This window comes from Ylistrum balloti, unplaced genomic scaffold, assembly GCF_031769215.1.
Source record: "Ylistrum balloti isolate Yb309-2 unplaced genomic scaffold, AGI_CSIRO_Ybal_v1 Utg370246, whole genome shotgun sequence".
In the NCBI taxonomy this organism is placed as follows: Eukaryota; Metazoa; Mollusca; class Bivalvia; order Pectinida; family Pectinidae; genus Ylistrum; species Ylistrum balloti.
In genome coordinates, this window is record NW_026782198.1 from 1,198,706 (window position 1) to 1,216,544 (window position 17,839).

Sequence of the window (17,839 nt, forward strand, 5' to 3'; positions counted from 1 at the left end):
GAGTTTTGAGGAGTCTGATTATGGTGTGAATGATATGTCTGAAGACGGATTTCAGCCCTACCGATTTGAACTGGAATTACAAGACGATGTATCCAGAGAGGAGGAAAATGACCCATCGAAAAGTGACGATCGCTTGGGCAACATAGATTGGCACGTACTTCACTGGGTCTCAACAGTAGTCGTGAAAGTAGTCGAACAGTGAATCGTCGTTTCAAAGAAACAAAATAAAATTGGGTGTGGTTTTGGACTAATTTTACTATCTTCAAGTCTCGATCAACAATTTCTGACGTCGAGAAATCGCGTTTGTGCAAGACTATGCATACATTCACGAGGTGTCGGGAATTTTCTTACCGAAGAAGTTTCGTCCGAGGGGAATTTTTCTTTCCAGGGAATTTTCGTAGCACTATGGATATATATAGATAGGGTGTCAACAACCAATTATAACACCCTCCGCTGTGTTAATAATAAAAATTTGATGTTTTAGAAGTTTAAACAATTATTTGACTGGTTTTTACCTTAGCACTGGTACGCGTCTGTTGTTAGCCGACAGGCGTGTCGCCTCACAGGTGTCACAATTGTTTTTTTCAGCCACAGAGGTGCTAATTACCTAACCTGGCACAGGTGTGATTATGAGTTTAGATGACATCTCTACACTGTGAACTGTGTTTTCAAATCAAGATTGGTGATCTTATTGTTATTTTTACGATCGCAAAATTAATAACTAAACAACATCGTCTGCTGGAAGATCTAAAAACCAAATACACCTTATACAAACAACATACACACATAACCTATTCTATAAATTCTAATTATTATATACTATATAATAGTAGTATGAAAATTCTCGGGGTGAAAATTCCCGTGACCCATTCACGACTAGGCCTTCTAGCATTAGGCGTTCACGATTACGAAGGAATAGTATTCCTATGACCGCCCAAGTCATAGGCTAGCCTATCAATTTAAAATGTTTAGTTGTAGAACTAATAACAAAATATCAACTTAACAAATATATTTTTATTTAATCAACAATTAGTTTTATTTATCGACGTCATGCATCGACACCCCATCCGTGTTAGTGTTAGGACAACCATACACACCGCTTTCCTCCTCGATAGGAAGCCACTTTAGCGGATTTAAGCGCTAATTCACCGACCCCTCGTTCACTACCTTAGATATTGGGAAGATGTGAAGTACTTTCACGTAAATAAACAAAGAAATTACCAAGGAAAATCCCAAAATAGATCACAATCACATGTAGCACAGTAAAGACAATATGGCTGCATCAACAAAAGCGTTGAACTTATGACGTCACAGGTTTGGGTGCCCGAAAACGAGGTCAACGCCTCTCGGCCAAAGGTGTGTTTTTCAGAAAAGTCGCAATTTCTCAGTAACGGAACATTCCACGGCATTCGCGTTTTCGGCATAGTGTATTTTATGTGCAGAACTATTTTTCAAGGTCAACATAGCTGACCTCTCAGGGTACACTTTAAGGCTATTCTATAATGTGATCAAAAAGAAGAACATTAGTATTAATATCAAGCCACAGTACATAAGAACCCATTTTAAATGTGATGTATTTCTTTAATGTTAAATGAGCGGAAATGTTTATGATACAAAATTTACTCTTACTTGCCATATAAATGTCATGTTGGTTATTTATTGTTCATTTCAATGCAAACAATTGTGATAAACCAGCTTTGTACTCAAGACGTCGTCCTTTATCATTAGTATTTTACGATGTAAATCAAACTTCATCAATCGTAACATTGACATATAATGGCATAGGTATGGCCGATTATTCATAAGAGTGTTTATTCATAACCTTATGACAATACTTGAGAATATGTGTCCGTGCATTGCCAATCTCAACTCCCATACATTTGTATGTCAGTTTGATGTTAACAATTTTTTATGAAAGTAGGTAGCCATATATTTATATTAAACAGGCTCCACCTACTGTATTAATGAAACTAGGCTGAATATCTCACAGATAACCATTTGTGTGATAGACTTTGTTATATTTTAATTTAGTATGAACAGTAATTTATATTCATGTAATATTTCCGTTCTTCATTTTTGTCCTATATGATTGTAAACCTAAAAGTCGTGCTTGTTCTGTGTTTGAATTGTATCAGCTATTAAGCTGCATCAGTAACAATTTTAACTAGACATGTTTGTTACAATACACGTTACTAATAGATGTTCAATCCAATGAAAAGATGATGTTTGTTTTTCCAAAGAGTTTTGTCTTTATTTATTTTTCTTTTCAAAATAGTTTTATGTAAGAAAAGGTCAAAGTCATCAAAAATTAAGATTACTAATTTCATTTTTGCGATATCATTGCAGATTATTGGATCGATTGTATTACGATATATGGACTGTAATTTGTTAATAGAATGACATCGGTTTAGAAAATTTTAGGTTATTCATATTCTTTTGCTATTAAGAAAGAGACTTTTTTGCTTGTTAACACAATTGATTATATTCATGTCGAAATTGATCGTTACTTTATCTCAGAATTCAGATAATAATCTATTCAGCAATTTAAAAGATTTAGCAATTTAAAAAAATATATACTTTGATTTACCAAGTTTGTACGTGCATGGTGGGTGTTGTCGATAAAGCTGAAGCCAATTACTCTTCCTTAAATGCCTAGTCATATTCTTCTTATTCTTTTTCTTTTACTTTTTTTTGTTCATTTCTTGCCCTAGTTTTATTGAGTTTGTATTGTATTGACGTCTCGGTATTTTCTGCTTGTTATTGTGCGGAACCGATAATGAAGCACATTAAAAATCAGTTGAAAATACTGTATTTGACGTGTATTTATTTTTTAGCTTCGAAACAGAAATATCCATTTTTGATCATGCTGTAAAATTGCCATTGAAGAGCACGCATTGATGTGTGAAATGCAACTAGTTCTGGAATTAAAATTCGATGATTGAGTTTTCGCCATATAACTGTATGGCAAAATTAACGAAAATGAGACCGTGTCGAGAAACAAAATGTTATACGGTCGGTTAATGCTGTTGACTGTCTAAACACGACCCAACCAGGGAAATTTACGAACTGTAGTGCGTATGTATTGATTCCATCACTTAAAGAACACTTTAATGTGTCGTTCATTATGTTTTGATAAAAATAATCGTAGCTTTTATCATTGGAACTTTATTAGACTCGTCATTTGAGCTCGATATTTCAGTTTTGTCGTATTTTCTATGAAATTGACGAGTTTGATTATATAAGTTATTATTTTGCTTAACATATCATCGATGTATAAAGTACTGGTGTAAAGTAGAGATAATATCATGAAACACTGGATAACAAGACTGAGTTGTTTATCTTAAGTGTATGATTGTGTTGACATGTAGGTATTTTCTTTTCTTTTTTAGCCATATAATTTTGTATAAATCTCCGTTAATCAAAAGGTATTGTTTGATACATCTATATTTAATCTCATACTTCGGATTTTTTTAATCAATTGTTTTCTTCTATTTTGTATTCACATCCGCTCCAATGTATGTGTAGTTTTCCTGTTCATTGTGTATGCTTTAAAAATGTCGACACGAACCTGCATTAGCATTGCACGTTTCCACAAATGTTTGCAAATGTCTATACTTTATGTTGACCAAGAAATAAGGAAAAGTTATAATAAGATATATAATATCAATTCAAGGATGACAGTGATTGTTTCGAGTATGTAATAATGAAATTAGTTATCATTTGTAAAATGCTTTTTCATGGCATTCTATGTAATAAAATTATGACTGAAGCCCCGTTGCCCGATAAACACATAACTAGGTTTCTATTAAATAGAGTACAATACGCCATTGAATTGAATCGTCAGTATTTTCGACGGCTTTTCAATGAAAACTCTGACAACTGTCGGCAACTAAATACAGTAATCAATAAAATGTATTTATATTGTTAAAAAGGAATAAATAAAAAACATGACTTCCTAAAATGTTTAAATAGGTGTGATTTTTATCAAATTAACATTGCCTTTTTGACAAGTTTCCATGAAGTTGGTAAACATCACTCTAGATATTAAAGATGATAAATTGTTTTGTTATGAGAAACTTAAAAATGGTTCATATCTACATGACGACACAATGTGTTCAAATCCATGGAACACCATAGAACATTAGTATCAATATAAAACAGCGGACACAATACTTGCGGAACCATTTGAATGTGATGGATTTCTTTTATCTTAACTGAGCGGAAATGTTTCTGATACAAAATTTACTTCTTCTTGCCATCATACAAATGTCATGTTGGTTATTTACTGTTAATTTTAATGCAAACAATTGTGATAAACCAGCGTTGTAGATAAGATGTCTTATTTCATAAGTAGAATTTTACAGTGTAAATCAAACATCGTCAATCGTAACATTAACGAATAATAGCAGACGTATGTCAGATTATTCATAAGATTGCTTGTTCATTACCTTATGGAAATACTTGAGAATATTTGTCCGTACATTGTCAATCTCAGCTCCCATACATTTGTATGTCAGTTTGTTGTTAACAGTTTTTTCAGTAAGTAGGTAGCCGTATATTTATATTAAACAGTCTCCACCTACTGTGTCAGTAAAACTAGGCTGAATATCTCACAGATAACTATTTGTGTGATTTACTTTGTTATATTTGAATTTAGAATGAACAGTAATTTATATTCATGTAATATTTCCGTTCTTCATTTTTATCCTATATGATTGTAAACCTGAAAGTCGTGCTTGTTCTGTGTTTGAATTGTATCGGCTCTACCTACTGTGTCAATAAAACTAGGCTGAGTAACTCACAGATAAACATTAGTTTGATAGACTTTGTACCGGTCAACAAATGTCCGATGGACCGTTAAAAAGCGTCAGTCATATTGATAAATGTGTCATAATGTTATATTTGAACTTAGTATGAATCATTATTTATAATATACCACATATCAATTAATAGAATGCTGTCAGAAGCCCGGTTGACCTATTAACGCGTAACTAGGTTACCATTAAATAGGGCACAATACGCCCATGCATTAAATCATCAGTATTTTCCACGGCTTTTAAATCAAAACTATTTCAGCTGCCGGCAACGTAATCACTAAAAATGTATGTATCCTTTCCTAAAACAATTGGAAAATGATTAATTTTTATCATAATTAACATTGACTTTTTCCAAGAAGGTGGTAAAGATCACTCTAGATATTAAAGATGATAAATTATATTATCATCAGAAACTAATTAAAAAATAATAGTTTATATCTACATGCCGACACAATTTGTCTAAATCCGTGGAATACCATAAAAATATGTACAGTTCATGCTTATTTAGTACTTAAAATATATCATAACATTTACATTACTTAAAAATCATGTTATTGAATAATACTGGTTATTGCAAAAATACTGGTTATTGCAGAGGTTATAACCACCTTTCTGTACATTTGATAATTTATCCGTTAATACCAAGTGACTTGTCCTTGCCTGACGCCCATGGCTTTATTTCAAAACCAGTTTGTTTTCAAACTGTTAAACTCCTGAAGATCGTTGTTGTTTTTTGACTGAGAATGAATTGATTGAAAAAAGATTAATACAATTGAATTTGTTTTCTTAGATATTCTGCCTTTCTATTGGATGGAAGGCAAAGTTGTTTTTCGTATGTATTGAACAGTCGTGTATACATACATGTAGGTTTATTGGAAAAATAAATAAGGATGTATAAAAATAAAAAAACAGTTTTAAATGACCGACTTGAAAACTAATTTCTCCCCCAACATAAAAGCCTTGTTAGGGTGGTTGAACGCAGCTAGTTTTATGACAGTCGTTAAGTTTAATTTCTATTTGTAGATGTGTATTTACATAATGCATATATTACTGCAAACAGTCAACGAACCCCAAGCGCCGATTTCGTGACTGTGTTTGATAATTTGAATTTGGTTAGCATGTATCTACTTGTATAGAGATCACATAGACATAGTTTCCTGTATTTGCAGCCAAGCATCATTAGGTGATGATCTTTTTCCCTCCGTCCATAAACAATTAGTGTTAGTGAACAGGTTTTACATCAGGGGTTTTAATGAACATTTTTGATACGATGATAATGATGCGCAAAGAAAATGGACCTTCCGTACGTAAACAATGTTTGTTATAGCTTTTTCCCGAGAAGTGCTTGATGGATCTTTCTTAAATTCCATGTATTGGTCCCACGCCCCCTGTGTATACCACAATCGGAAACACAATTATCCCATCGATTGATATAAGTGGGTTCGATTTTTGTGTTATGGCAATTTTCTGCCCCTTACTTTGTATATACCATACAGAGATGTCATTTTACCGACAATCCGGCCCCAACATCTCGGAATAGGTCCAAAAACACCTGTTTCAAATTCTCAAGTGCTGCAATCGTAGTTTCAGTCTGATCATTCGTATCATGTTGTTTTTATTAATTAAAATTAAACTATGATTAAATAATTCCAGATATATATACAGTATGAGTTAAGACATCATTATGTCGGTGCATCAAAGACGAAGTCCGACGTATCTCTACGCAACAAAAAACGGACATCTTGTAGGAATAAAAGTAGTAAAGCACATTAAACTGCGTCAATTATGTAGATGATTGATATGGTTAGAGGTTTGTTACATGAATGTATGAATGAGTTGTATTTATTGTTATTCTTTATTTTGTCTTGTATCGATTACTGAAGAGTTCCACTATTGAGAGACGTACTATTTCACTCGCTGAATCATTTTCGAAGAGGATCATTATTGTGATAGTGTTAAAATAAAGATAATAAAAATAGACAAACATCCTTTTGTTGTTTTTTTGTATAACTCGTGTAAATCTTTCATTTGTTCATATTTTGCTCTACTGTCATCGAATTTTAGTTTTTGTTTATTTTGCTTACTTGTCCGTATTTCCCTTGTTTTATTTATTTGCCTAAACAACGACAAGTGTAAATGAGCTCAGGTGATTAAAGTGATTTGTTACGCCTTTCCCTTTAATGAGTTGGTATGTTTATATTGTTTTACATCGAATTCAAATAAATGTGATGTGATGTAGCACTTGATTTAGACAATCTTCTTCGATGAAGTATATCAATCATGCTTTACTTCGATAAATTTTAAAATACTATAAAGTAATATTTTACTGGTGTATATCAAATAATTCGATGGAATTGCACAAGTACATTTAACCAACTGCCTACTCCGAACACTCAATTATCAAACACCAATGTCACATCCATTTGTCAATAACAATGAATTGCAAAGGAATTATTGATAGGATAAAGATAAGCGAACTGTTGTGAATTAAGCTTATCACTTACGCAATACCATTATATTTATTTCTCTGTGTACAATTGCCTCTGAAATTAGACGGATTTGTTTTGCAGACACAATATCGGTAATATGATGTTGATGCCCGTAACTGTATAAAGTGTCCGCGTAGTTAACTTTATCGGCAGTATGTTGTTCATGTGTTTACTTTGAATACTGTATGGAATAAAAATTGTACCTTTTTACGCGACGAGATTTGCTTTTAGAAATGTCATATAGGAATGTCGTACGTCTGTTTTACATCTAATTATATAATCATTCAAAGTCGTTACGAGGTAATCGCTGTATATATGATTCTTTTATTCTTTTGCTTAAATATCTTACAAAAGTTGCACAAAACACCGAAAATAGAAGCGATATCCTGTAATTCTTCAGAGACAAAAAATATTCATCACGGTTTAGATCCAGTTACTGGAGTATTGAAGTCCACGCTTATTGCCAAATAGTAAAACTCGTTTTTGTATGCGTCTCTTGGATTGTACTAAAGATTCACATGTGAAAAACACATTTTGATTCAAATTTAGATAAGGTACTGTAGAGATAAACAATGACTTAAACTGCATCATTTAGCTGTTTCGTCCTTCTTGCACTCGTCAGTGATGCTAGGGTCCAAAATTTCAAACGTAAGAGGCGAATGAGGACAATCCAGTAAACAAAGAAAAATGTGTCAAATCTAAATTGGGAGTTGCATTAATCTCGTGATTCAGTAAATTTCATACATTTCATGTATCAAATGAGGAATGGCGAACAACAATGGACTTATTTTGGCATAGACTCATTTATTGTACTCAAATTGGAGACTGAAAAAAAGCATTTGCATTCATTGAACATGCTAGATAGGTCCTTTATACTCCATTTTGACCTCTGACCTCCGTAATTATCGGAAACATATGGGAAAACTCAATGGTTTTAATTGTCTGGTACCGGAAAGAGATCGCACAAACCTTTACATACACGTATCGATACACAAAACACACGTGTTTCTAATATTTCTAATTACTGAACTTTAAGCTAGTATGTGTTTGAACATATTTTCTCCCGCGAAAGTTACTAAATGTAACTATATTAACATGTTTTTCCTGTTATATGTAAGACGAAAACAAGAGAAAAACGTAATATGAGTGCACTAAGATTAGTAACATTTGTGTCAGACGATTTTGTGTGTTTAAAGATTATGCTTAATGTGGTTTTTAAATTGATTTAATTGCTACATTTATAATTAATCAAGTTCTAGTCTACTTTGTTCTTTTTGTTATTAAGTTTTATAGGGAAACCCAAACCCGTCTAAAGTACATCGAAATTTAGTGCTCCTGAAGTGTAAGCATCTTAGGTTTCATCGTCGACACCCGCGACGTAACGCTTCTATAATAACGAACAGCAAACACGGCCAACTTCATATCAATAATGATATTTCCCTATGAGATAATTACGCTGTACGACGGTCAGATACTTTTCAAATAAAACCAATCACCATTACTTGCTACCCTGTGATATGAGTTAATATGTCAATTTGCGACCATCTTACAAACATCGTGATATTAGGAACAAATCCTTGGAAATTGAATGGACTTCGACATGTTAAGACCCTATTAATATAGACAATATCCACTACTGAAATTGAAATCATCATGGCTATCATACAGCTCGGAGGAAATCTACCCATGTTTGTTTCGATATAAAAACAGGTTGAGGTATATGTCCAAAGTAGAAGAGTCTGTAGTGTCCCTTATTTCCAAATCTGGTGGGTGTATACGATAGATATGATCAATAGATTTCTTGCTTTTCAAAGACAACGCATCTTTATAATATCTGAAAGTGAAATTATTTGAAGTATTTGTGACCTTTTTTAATCAGATTTCGTTGAGTAAGCATTGCATGAAAACGAAAACAACTTCCTACAATTATGGTGATCGTCTGTTGATTGATCTTGCAAAAACTGAGGAATGTATTGTCAACTGAAATGTGATCATTTTTACAAGTCCGTCGTCAATACATTTTCTTCCTTTCACGAAAAGTATCATTCACACAATCTATTTGTAACACTTTCTATGAATCGACAGCTTTCATACATGACAAAATTAATGTGTTCTGCAGTTTGAAAAGTGAAATTGTGGTGTACAGGGCGACAAACACTCTGATATAACCACACTTAGATAGTGACAAAAACGAATGGTGTGATAGTAATGTAACACTGTTGGAATTTTGCGGGTTATCAGAATAACCGTGAAGCTGAAGTATCACTTAAGAAGACCATTGATTGTAATTGTATGTTCAAAGTCACTCGTTGGGTCGATGGTTGCGAATTCCTTGCCTTATTTACTTATTTCAGTATATATTTTATACAGATCACTTAAAAAAATTCAGTTCCATTGCCCTTTATTATATGCATGACAAGTACAACATTAAGTGCATTACCGTCACTACAGTTCCTGATTCAAGTACGTTAGTATATGATCATTAACAACATAAACGTTTGCTCCTTAGCCCCAATGCCCAGTGTATATATCAATAATCATTTTTTGAATACAATATTCAGATAATAATGATAGGATATAAATCAGCGTTGGCAACATGATAGTGGACCTTTGAACCTAATTATTGTAAACCTTGATTTGATAATCTGTGTCAACAATTGGAATATTATCATCGAAGTATTGACATAAGCATCATAGCATTAGCCCATTCAGCTAAACAAAATAATTCAGATATAAACCGCATAAAATCAAAGCATTGTAATTCTTTTAGCTCAGATAGCTTAAGATAACATTGCCAAAATCAGCAACAAGCGCTTAATACTGCAATCAAATATCGACTTCAACCGTATAATATATTGTGTTTCAGCTCAATATAATTCAATTCAAGCATTATAATTAACGAAGCACTGAACGTTTAGTGTCTTAATTTTCGATTCAGTTCGTGTAAAAAAGTATGTTAAAGCTTTATATTCAGACATCATAATTAATTGATCGTGATAGCTTTGTGTATATCAAATATCGAATATTTCCTTTAAAAGCAAGTGTGCTTCACACTCATCCTCGGGTAGGCTGCAAAATCCGTTCTTCATATTATTGATAAATTCCGTCGATGCTTGTTGCAAATCCTCTTTTAACGCTAAAAACGAAAGAAACGTGTCCTTATTCTGAGAACGAATATGACCCAATTCCATTTGCATAACCCGTGCAACATCATCAGCAATTGATCGAATTCTGTCTCTTTCAACCAGCAAAGGACTATCTAAAAGAAAACAAGGGATAACTAATCATTTATAAACAATAATTACAGAATAAAAAATTATAGTTATTGTATCATTATTGATAGAAAACTTTCCTTTTCATTATTTGTTTTATTTCTGTGACCTGATGTTAATGACCCCGATTAAAACTTTGTCGAGTGTGTCCTTCGAACGATATTGCATAAAAATGCTGTTTAAGTTGATAATGAAACATCAGACTTCCTTTTATTTTCGCCCTAATGAGAAAAGGGCGAAACGCCGAAACGTTAACCTGCAGCTTCCCTGTATACAGAATATATGCCTGACAGAAAAACACCCTGAAATATGACCTACACTTTTCAAACGTATTTACAGGAGTTTATTCATACCTGGCTGATATTAAATCTCAAAGTTGACTTACTTGAAACCTTAAGAATACAATCTTTGGACTAAATATCATTCTATGCAATATCTTTCATGGCAAAACCGGCTTGAGATACGTATATTTACGTCGTAAATAACAATGGACGACAGACGTAAAGAAAAAAATAAACCTAACGTCTTTTTTAATATGAAAATCTGCTGCGGAGATATAGGCAATGTGAAAAAAATTACACGGGCAAACTGCCGACAAGAAATAAGGACATGATTTGTATTTTAGTTTACAGGTTTAAGACATTAACTATGCTAGCAATACACATACCTGATAATAAGATAATCGCGGCAAAGAGGGCTAATTCTGTCTTGTGAAAATTAAGTTGATGAATCCTTTCCGATAACTGTATAATATTACCGAGAAGTAATTGTGCTTCAAAGCAATTAATTATAGCCTCTTTAGTAAGGTACAGACTGGTCTGTGTACCTTTTAATTGAACATGCTGTCCAGTAAACGATCCATACATCTAAAAAATGAAAAAGACAAATGCATATTTAATTCATCAATTCAATTTTTGTGAATTTTATCTAAAACCTTGTGCATATTTAAAATATTTTTCTATGTTATTTCTCGTATGACCATTTTTTTCATTTATTGGAAAAGAAGTGTATTTCAGATAACATCAATTTATTAATAAATCCCATTGTTTTATTTCTTAATACATCTTTGTTTCTATAAGGTGGAATATCTTACTTATTGACACATTATTTGAGAAGATACAAACGGGCGATATCGTCACATTTACAACATGTAAGCGAAGAGCTTTTCATCATGAATAACGAAATGATATGTTCGGCAGATACTTGAATTAAGTTTGTTGTTATAGTTCGTACCACACAACAAAGGTTGTACTAAAAAGACAGCAACCAATTTACGTTAATCGTTTTCCAATTAATCATATATTCATATGCCTGTGATGATACACTGTACTACGTTTGTAGTGATACATTTTGTGAAATTATGCACCGTTATATTGTATTTGTATCGATGGCGTATATAACAAAATGAGTAAACTTACCATTAATATGCAAACAGAAAAAGCTCCATGTTTCATTAATGCTACTCTATCAGTTAGTTGCAAATCTAAGAATCCAGGTAATTTTTTGGCAAATTTGATTGCATCTTTTATCATAGGTACTAGCATTTCTTGATATAAATTAATTACTCCAAGTTGATGAAAGCCGAATGTATCCAGTTTGCTTATTACAAATCCAGAATAATCGTCATTAATAGGCTGAAAGAGAAAGAACAGCAATGAAAGAACAATAACAAATCTTACTGTACAAACCATTAATTTTCGTTGTTTTTTTTCTCTTATAATTCGAATTACTCTTAATCAACAAATTTATCTGTCCATGAAAAGATAAACAGACAAAATTTTTAAAAGGTTTCGGTACTATTGCAAAATTAATCCACCAGTGGCAGCAGCACTTCTTTGTAAAATCATAGAAGTTTGACCCCACGATAATGTATGCTTTCAGGTAAATATCAATTACAATAAAGTAGCTGTTTCTTTTTTTTTTTTTTTTTTTTTTTTAATTTTTTTTTTTTTTTTTTTTTTTGCAGTAATTTCATTTTTCAGTAATTATCATTTTAACTTGTAGGTAGTGGACAATTTTGTCATGTTTTCATGTACTTTTTCTAACATTAAAGAATCAAAAATAGTATGTTTTTTAACGGAGATAAGGAATTTGCTGAAAGTGTTCCATTGCGAAACTTGCTGATATAATATCCTTCGTTAGTTCATTTTGTATTTTATTTCAACTTAAGCCAGGAATAGATAATAGTGAAAATGAAAGAAAATTAAGACAATTAATTTACTTTCATCTTCCAAAGTAATATATTATCATTACGATATTTGAAGTAACGATACTAGTAATTAAAGTTTTCTTTCCTTATCAGATTTTGCTTTTGGATATTAAACTTACATTATTTATCGAATTATTATTTGCTTCGAATAAAGAAGACTTGTAGAAAACGTTAGAGAAATTCGTTGTAATTATATCAGAGATGTCCAGTTGTCGACGTCTATCGCCATTAGTGTTCTTGCGGTTGGCTCTCAGTTTTTCCCGTTCAGTGTTTGGCATTCTGCCAACTCTAATAGCTGTTCAAGAACAAACATAGATATTATACCGTTGATTACAACAGAGAAACGTTTGGAAACTCAAAAATTATTTTTTGTTGAAAAGGACAATAATTGTAATCAAGAGCAAACAATAAAGAAAATATACTGAGTGTTCTAAATAAGTTTTAAAATTGTAGATATGCGTACGAAAGAGGAAACAAGAAAAAAGTTACTTCCCCTTACATGCATATTATCCTTGGAAGTTATAAAAGATTATGTATCAATAAATCACTTAGATATAGTATTGGTTCATGCTAGACACATTTTTACAATTTAGAAAATAAGTAAATACACCGTATTTCATATTTGAATTCAAATGTTTTTTTCATTCCAAATTGGTTACAGAGAGTGCTTACCACCAATAGACATTCCAACCTGTACACACTTCTGGTATCTGCAAACCCTACATTTATATTTTGGCCCAATATTAGCTCGGCAGTTCTTCCCTTTCCCGCATTGTTGATAAATTATATTTTTCTTAATACATCTATGAAAAAAAGCCTGAAATAACAAAAAACAAATTGCAAATAATATATCTCGCCATGATAAAGATATTTAGAAATGTGAATTGTTGAATTAAGACACAAGATTATTCAAAGGGCTAAATCCATGATTAATTCACCCTACCTATTTTTACTTAGGTTATTGCATGGGGAAGAGAATATTAACTATGAATGTTTTATGATGTAACTTCAATCGACAAAAAAGTATTAATATTTTAGCACAGGCAAATATCAATCAACATCTACCATATAAGTAAATACATCAGGTCCCAACAATTAACAAGCCTGTTAACAAACTCAGTATAAGATTTTGCACGAGTACTTATAATTGACAAAAAACACTTGTGCATACGTCCATCGATGAAAATAGAGAACACAGATCATACTGTAGAGCTGACTAATCATACACCTCAGTCAAAAACCCACAAAACGTAAACATTCATACAATAACCTCTATATCTTAAAAAATCACAAGGAGTTTTGTAATAAAATCAATATTCTATGAATATTTCTCTACCGTGTTTCCAAATAGTATGTGACGTGTGTACAATTGCATCATCAACATTTTTACTGACAGGTTTGACGAAAGTGCCAACTATTGATGAAAATATGTAAAAATGAAATAAAAAAAGTCTCATTATTAGATTCTGTTGTTCTGTCGATAAATATTGTTCTTTGTTCTGGTGATATATTGATTTTTCACTTTTTTTTTCTCGTCCCGCTCTTTTACGATGAGTTATTTTATTCCTGAAACTAAAAAAATCAACTTTATTTGAAACTAAATGGTCGGTAAAAGCAAAATAACTAAGGTGGTTTGGTGCGTAAAACACGAATTAGTTAAGGTGAGTGGTGGAATTTTAATTTGAGTTTGTGTTGTTTGTCAGTTGAAGTGTATACATTTGCTAGGTGAAGGACGTGATACAATTTACAGCCTTGGACCATAATATAGGACGCTTGTAATTAAATATGTAAATGGCATGAATTTAATAACTTGCTGCCAGACAGTCCTGAATGTATTTATATACCTTGTCAGGAATAACTTAAATTTAAAATTGACAAGCCAACGTTATGAGTGATGTATTGTCAGCTTGATATGGAAAAAAATATTTCTTTGACAGTGCCAATTCGACTATTTTTAACAGATATATTAACGTTTACGATAAATCAATGTACTCGATCGATTAAGTAAATGATTAATTGACTTTCAATAATTATTTTTGTTTTAGGCGTGATTTGGTTAATTTTATTGGTATGACCTTAGTTGTTCAAGTAATGGCTAGTCTATATCATGGACATATCAAGGTGGACTTATATACTTAAGCGATCGAAAGTTTTACTTTATGTTGACCTTTACCATACATCGTTTTATTCATTAAAATTGATAAAAAAATACCCTTGACCTTCGGTGACCTGTACTTTCCGAACCTTTTAATCAACGTTTTCTTCTCTTTTTTGATAATGAGTTGTTAATAGATTTTGCTATATGAAACAAAATTTTGATAAAAATTAAAAGATATTTTTACAGTACAGTAGAAATATTAACAAGGAAAACAGAAAAACTGCCAAATCAAGACCACCTGTTAAACATGGGTGTTATATGGGAGAAATTGTTTTCTTTACATGAGGTTTATGTAAGTGACAATAAAACTTACCCAAATTCTTCAACTACATACTATAAACCCCTGTGTTGTATGGTTGCCTGGCAACTGAAACTACAAGATCTTTATCAAACATGTTAAATATAAGCTTTATGGATGTATGCCCGATGCATTGTATATTGTACATGAGACATGTTTTAAGTGTGATATTCTGTGTTTCATTGTGCATAGGTCATATTTATAACCTGATTTACAAATACGTATATAATCTATCTGCATTATGTTTGTGTGCATAAGCAGAAATTAAAGTGTACTTGTATGACGACCTACGCTAGAACACCACATACTATCTCAAGGAAGGGAAAGAGTCAGTTTTCATCACCATAATGACAGAAAACCAAAATTACAGCTACCTTACATCCTTCGCATGTGTAGGCTCCATAATGAAACCCGGAGGACATACAACCACAAATTTGGCACGACACACCAAGCTTTTCCGTGTATGTGGTCTTCACTCCAGCAATCGCCTAAATCAAGATAAACCAAGGTCATAATCAAACAAGTTAATCTGGTTTCAAACAAGGAATTTCAGAAAACAGTATGGAAGCTGTATTTATAGGGGAAAGTAATAATGTTAATCTCAAGCCCTGTTACAAAAGGTAGATTGCACTTAACTTAAAGATTGTTTTGTGGCATATCTAAAATAATCTCGTTTTTGTTAATTCTGTTGTAAGATGGAGTTAGATAAATGCTACAATGATTAAAGTCAAATGAAATAGACATAAAACAAATGTATTTGAGGTGATGGGTATTGTCCTGATGAAACTAGATAACACTTGCGCTGATTCCAACCGCTTATCACTGTGCATTCTGAAATTGTTATGTCTTAAGACATGTCAAATACAAAATGCATAATTCCCGCGCCAAATTCTTTGAAAATATGTTGATAAGAAATATATTAACTTTATTTCTTTTTCAACATTTGCAAAACAAGTTATAGCAATTTAAACTTATCATTCTTGTTGGCCCGGTTGTAAGCGAACGAAGGGTCTTACTGTGTGAGGAAACCGGAGTACGCGGGGAAAAACCAAAGTGGTCGGACAGGTAACCCCCGACGTTTTCACGTCCATTCCGGGAATCGAACCCCGGGCAGCAAGATGAAAGTCGAGTGCGTTACCACTGCACCATTCGACCAGATGAGTCACTCTCTACCCTCACCCCTTGTTGCACTGGGTGGAATCTCGCTGTTTCTACATTGTAACATTTCCGTCAGTATACGTTCTTGATTACAGTGGTATTATAGGTCATATGAACGAACCATGAGCGGTTAAGCATGGTTGAAATTTCTGGAACTGAATATTAACTGGTTTGTAATGAAGACGCACAAGGCCTTGTAACATGGATTCATGGTATATATAAACTTTATAACCATATTTATGGTGATGGTGATGTGTAAGCCTGTAACATTTGTAAGCTAAACATTTTAGGTATGTAACTCTGACAAAGCAGGGAGTTGAAACTTCCTAACATCTGTTCGGAGACATGTTGGATCTCTCAGCATAGAACAAAATATAACAACAGAGAAACTTACAATTATCAAGTAAGTTTTTTTCACCTTTTCAACGATAAGCAAAGACTCAGACTGTCGGGTAAAAGATAAGTGTGATCTCCACAAATCTGAAAGTGCCACGCGCTGTTATATAGCCAAATGCTGGGTTTTTTCATGGTTTTGATATCGTTCATACTTTCGTTTTGTGCGAGTTATTTTCCTCATGATTCTATCAAATGAAATGAGAGTGATGATACTTAGAAATAAATCGTATATACCTTAAATCAGGTTTATTTCGAGCAGCGTAAATCGTGTCATTTGGTGTAAAAATCGAACAACATATTATATCCAGGCTACCGAGAATTAGATACGATACTGATATGTTAATTAAACAAGTTAGAAAGCAGGTACTTACCTCATAGCTCATGCCTATGTCTTTGCACGGTAGTATATTCATAGTGTGATCTCCAGATGGTGAAGCCAATGTAGGCGAGTCCATTACGTGTTCAGACGGATAAACATAGAGACTGGTTACAGTCTCCATTCACATTTAAAATTGGCAACTTGAAAATAATCTTTAATTGGTATAAGGCTGTCTAACAAACTAATATATTGAGAAGATGCGAATATGCCTTTGATACTTGCACATCACACCTGCTGTATGAGGTGAACGTTGAATGTGTCGGAATTTATACGTGGAGGTTACTCTGTCACTCATTTTAATACCTCAACGTCACGTCTGTGTATATGGTAGGTCAGACGATGTGTTGTGAAACTATTTCGGGATTGTGGTGTGAGTCATTCACTTTTTTTTAAGTGTGTGCATATTGATAGTTGGAACATTTCAGATATTGGAACTGAGCAGCGTTGCCTTATTTAACAACAACAAAAAAAAAACACACACACAAAAACACATGCACAAAAAATTAACTGCAATGCAGATTCCATAAAACTAAACCAAAATATGATCAAAAGGACAATTTACACGGAGACCCTGGAAAAGTATATCTAAAATAAGAAGTTCTGGAATGATAAGCGTCCTCTGCTTTATTGACGACGCTTGACAGATTTTTCTGCATTGGCTAC

The 17,839-nt window shown here is 32.7% G+C and overlaps 1 protein-coding gene across 1 annotated transcript; it reads right to left on the minus strand.

Annotated features, from left to right (window-relative positions):
* Positions 1–10,317: 10,317 nt before the first annotated feature.
* LOC132552363 (peroxisome proliferator-activated receptor gamma-like) lies at positions 10,318–17,297 on the minus strand. The gene is made up of 7 exons (XM_060216523.1): positions 17,169–17,297; positions 15,618–15,731; positions 13,460–13,604; positions 12,907–13,082; positions 11,997–12,212; positions 11,246–11,444; positions 10,318–10,565 (listed from the first exon to the last, which is right to left on the minus strand). Exons 1-7 carry the CDS (start codon positions 17,295–17,297, stop codon positions 10,318–10,320), a joined length of 1,227 nt encoding a protein of 408 aa, XP_060072506.1.
* Positions 17,298–17,839: the final 542 nt, after the last annotated feature.